The sequence below is a fragment of the Arachis ipaensis genome, chromosome B10 (assembly GCF_000816755.2).
Source record: "Arachis ipaensis cultivar K30076 chromosome B10, Araip1.1, whole genome shotgun sequence".
Lineage (NCBI taxonomy): Eukaryota > Viridiplantae > Streptophyta > Magnoliopsida > Fabales > Fabaceae > Arachis > Arachis ipaensis.
In genome coordinates this window covers 47,824,682-47,829,240 of record NC_029794.2, presented here as the reverse complement: position 1 = coordinate 47,829,240, position 4,559 = coordinate 47,824,682, and the positions used below count along the sequence as shown (strand labels likewise).

Here is a 4,559-nt window from a genome sequence, read left to right as displayed (position 1 = left end):
GAAAAGTGAGTTCTCCGATTATGTTCATTTGTGAATTTGGTTTCCAAATTATCTTATCGAAGGGATTTCAAATTGAAAAGTTTGCATTTAAGAAAAATGTGAGTTCAAGTGTTTGACTTACTAGTGAATGATTTTGACTCTTTTGATAAGGTTTTAACAATGGACTCATTTAGATTGGACTTGTTTTAAAGGTTTTGAAAAGTATTACAAATNAGGAATCAATTGTTGGTGGGCTTTTAATTAACAAAGTTAAAGCTAGCTTCAAAAGTCAAATTTTAAAATTGACCCAGATTCTCTTAAGAGTCCAAATATAACACATGGAATAAGGTATTAAGAACATAAATTGTATTTTGTACCTGTGAAATTTGTTGAGTAGGGAACATTCTAGCCAATTCCACTGGAATTTTTCCTCCTTCCTTAGAAGCAATATAGGATACTAGTGCTTGCAATTGCACTTTAACAGTATCCAACTCTTCTTGCACATTTGGACCACAAGTAGTTGATGTGCCAGCATCATTTGAAGAACCTAAATTCATTTGACTAATTCTTGTAGTGTTGTTCTTGAAAGCAACTGTTGGAACAGCTCCCATGCCTAAACCTCGAACACGACCAGGGTGCTCTTTCCCAAGAACTACTCCAAGAGCATCAAGAGGAGAATTAACGGTTGATTCCACCGCTTGTTGACTACTATATGCTTCAATCTTCTCCTACATATATAAAAAGAAAGGGAAAGAATCAAACATAATATTATCTTATAAAAAAGAAAGAAAAATAAATACAAACAAGTTACTTATTTCACTTTAGTCTTACCGCTATTTCTTTAGCCTTTTCATTAACATAACTTCCATCTATTTTCTTGTGAGTGATATCCCACATTTGAACCCTACTAACTTCTTTTCCCGTCTCTTCCGTCTAAATTCAAGAAAAGTAGAAAGACTCAATCAAAAAATATATCATCCAAGAAAAAATATGCATAAAATTAAGTAACTAACAACAACAATATGTTCTATTTGAGAAGCAAAAAAGGAATTTAGAGAAGCAGACAAGGAAGTTAGAAAAATTAAGTAACTAACAGCAACAATATGTTCTATTTGAGAAGCAGAAAAGGAAGCTAAGAAAAAAGGGTTGCAATTTGGTTTGATTGATGTAAGTGAAGCTATGGCAATGAGGCCTGATGGACATTCTGGTATATATGGCCATTTATATTACAACAATGTTAAGGTTACTGATTGTGCTCACTGGTGTTTACCGGGTCCTGTTGATACATGGAACCAGTTTTTTCTCTATATGATGAAGGAGATAAGCACTCCAATTTAACTTCAAAAAGTGTATTCTACATATATCTACAATCCCTTTCTCAAGAATGAATCCCTTTCTACATATATCTCAGTGAAGGTTTTAAGCCATTAAGTTAACCCAAGTGGCAAGCAAGATTAAATGTTTATTGTTACTTTCTTTTTCTAAATGCTGCCAGCTTCTATTGTTTTGGTTGCACTGTCAAGGTTGAACGAAAATGTGCATGAGTGAATGCAGAATGCCTACTAGATACTACCTAACTAACAAATAATTATTCAACACCGAAAAAATAGAAGCACAAATACATCAACAAATATATATATAATTATTTTATGTTTTTAATTACCAATTCAGCCCTTCTTCTTGCAATTGATTTAACACCTGAAGTATGAGGAATTATTTGTTTTTGCCGAATTTCTTGATTCCTTTTACAAAGATTCTGCAAGATTAATTTGGACACAATTAAATAGAGTTAAACATGCATTCACAACATTCCATATAATACTTAATTTCCTATCAGCCAACTTAAACCATTGAATAAGTTCAGCTTCAAAATAATTAACTCTCAGTGAATCCAACAGTCTTAATTACTCACTAACAGTGATAGAACTCACTAACAATCTTAATTACTTACCTGAGTTTCAGGCTTCAAACGATATTCTACGAATAAAGCCCATTGATCAAGAGCAATATCTTCTGGTGTATTATTTATGATCTCGGTTTTACTCAACCTCGGATCATAAAACTCATTCCAAAGCTTTATCCTATGTTCCCTCCATTTTTTGCCAAGCGATTGGAGCAGAAATCGTTTGGCCAAGCTATCACACACTTTGAAGCAAAATCGAGCCTTTAATATGGAACAAAGAATATATATTAACTAACAAATATAACTAAATAATGACAAAGAAATAAGCTTTAGAGTTTAAGTAATCTTCTTACTTGGAAAAAAATATTCCATTGATTTTCAAAAAAGCTCTCTGGAATGTCTGACCACTTATCAAAACTGATTGGAAATGCTACACAATCAGTGGCCAATTGCCCACAAACTCCTGCAAGGAGTCCGGCTGCTTCTCCTATTGCTGCATGTTGTCTATCAAAATTGACAACTATGCGCAAACCTTCTGAATCATGTATTCATATTTTTCCTATGAGCTACCGTAACACAAGGATAAATTGTTCCCCCTATTAACCTACTAAGTGATTTAATTTGGGGAAAAATCTGAACAAGGACATGTAAATTGGAAGATAGTGAAATTTGGAAAGGAAGAGGAGTGAAAGAAATGGTGTGATAGGTGGCTGGAGAATATTACAGTTGAGAATATTACATACCTATGGCATCAACAGTCCAGTAATGCCTAGATTCACGCCCACGTTTACGTTTAGGTTCGGATGGATGCTCAGATATAGTTGGAGCAACTGATGATGGCTCAGAAGAATTTGAAGCTGCCGACTTGTCTCGGGAGGAACTTGCAACTGCTGTCGACTTGTCTCGGGAGAAATTTGTGGCTCAGAAGAATTTGAAGCTGCCGACTTGTCTCGGGAGGAACTTGCAACTGCTGTCGACTTCTCTCGGGAGAAATTTGAAGCTGCTGACTTGTCCCGGGAGGAATTTGAAGCTGCTGACTTGTCCCGGGAGGAATTTGCAGCTGCTGCTGACTTGTTCCGGGAGGAATTTGCAGCTTCTGCCGACTTGTTTCGGGAGGAATTTGTAGCTGCTGCCGACTTGTCTCGGGAGGAATTTGCAGCTGCTACGGACTTGACTTGTGATGCATTTGAAGCTGCCGACTTGTCTCGGGATGAATTTGCAGCTGCTATTGACTTGTCTTGTGAAGAATTTGCAGCTGCTGCTTTAAGTAGATTCTTGTACTTCTTTTGCTTTGGCATATCTATATAATAGATCAAATAAATAATTAATAAATATAGAATAAAATGTGCATCAAGGTTTAATAGTTCCATTAAATCAATTAATGAATCTAAACAACATATTTATGTAAAATTTACAAACAAAAGTTAAATTGAAAAAGAAGAAATGTAGACAAAAATTATTTTTCTATAATAAACCACTTATTAATAAAACTCACCTATTATTCTGACATGTGTTCGTCTTCTCCAATGTCATTATCTAGTAGTTCATCATCTACCTCTTCTCTTAACAATGATAGATTATCACCATTTTCAAATAAAGAATCTAAGTTTTGCTCTAACCATGGCTCATTCTCGCATGCTTCATCATCTTCATTTCCGCCCATATCATATGAATCTCTTGGCTTCAAATGCACGACAACACTCCAATCTTTATTCACTTCATCATTGACAAAATACACCATTCGAGCTTGTGAGGCTTCAATATATGGATCATCCTCCTCTCGGTCACCACTGTGTATTACTCGTGAAAAATTAACAGAAGTAAAACCCCAATTATCCTTTCTACAGCCCCGTTCTCTAGTGGTGTCAGCCCATTTACATTTGAATAAAGTAACCCGAAATCGGCCATTGTAGTTTAGTTCTATAATATCTTCTAGTTTGCCATAATATGACAAATCAGCATTCCTAACATCAGCATCACTAGCGCTAGCAACACAAGGAGTTGAAGACATTAAAAAAACTCCACTATTCTGGGTCTTTAACCCTTTGTCTCGATTGGTAGTTCGAAAGGAGAACCCATTAATACTAAATGTAGAAAACCTCTTGGCATATCGTGATGGACCCCTTGCTAAGTATCTCAAATCCTCATGCACAGTATTCATAATATCTGGGTTCATAAGCTATTATGATAGAGATATTAGTTATTATATCCACAAATACTAGCTCAATATTAGCAAAAAATTATCACTTCTCTATTTACCTGCGCAGGAAACCAAGTAACAAAATCTTTATTGACTTTTTTTTCTATCTCTACATTTGAAGGCCTTCTACCCTTAGATCGTCTTCGTACAAAATCTTTGAAGTCACTGTCAGATATGAAAGTTTAACTCTAACTAAACAACTATTTTCAAGTAAATAAAAAACATGTACAAAAATCCTTAAGCACTTACTCAATGAATGGTTTGACATATGGACAATTTAAAACCACATATCGATGTGCTTGTTTTTTTTCCATAGGTGACAACTCAAATACTGTGAAAGCTCCCTTTGAGTTCCCCATTTGTGGAAAAAGAGAATCCACATGTGTACTGCAATTATCATCCGGACGATCATCAACACGTGGTGGCCTATTAAATCTTGTCTCAATCCCTTCTAAGTATCGAGAGCAAAATGTAAGA

The 4,559-nt window shown here is 35.1% G+C and overlaps 2 protein-coding genes across 3 annotated transcripts in view; both read right to left on the bottom strand.

The window, feature by feature from the left end:
• LOC107620596 lies at positions 282-4,324 on the bottom strand. Its single transcript, XM_021112975.1, has 8 exons — positions 3,502-4,324; positions 2,840-3,171; positions 2,626-2,759; positions 2,236-2,375; positions 1,931-2,143; positions 1,643-1,735; positions 811-912; positions 282-707 (listed from the first exon to the last, which is right to left on the bottom strand). The coding sequence occupies exons 1-8, from the start codon at positions 3,502-3,504 to the stop codon at positions 297-299; spliced, it is 1,428 nt and encodes a 475-aa protein (XP_020968634.1). The 5' UTR covers positions 3,505-4,324; the 3' UTR covers positions 282-296.
• The window catches only part of LOC107620598, an 8,235-nt gene continuing 6,687 nt past the window's right edge, over positions 3,012-4,559 (bottom strand). For both annotated transcript variants that reach the window (XR_002355057.1, XR_002355059.1), the window contains one exon: positions 3,012-3,377. The gene's annotated coding sequence lies outside the window, so the exon portion shown is untranslated. The remainder of the gene's footprint in view (positions 3,378-4,559) is intronic.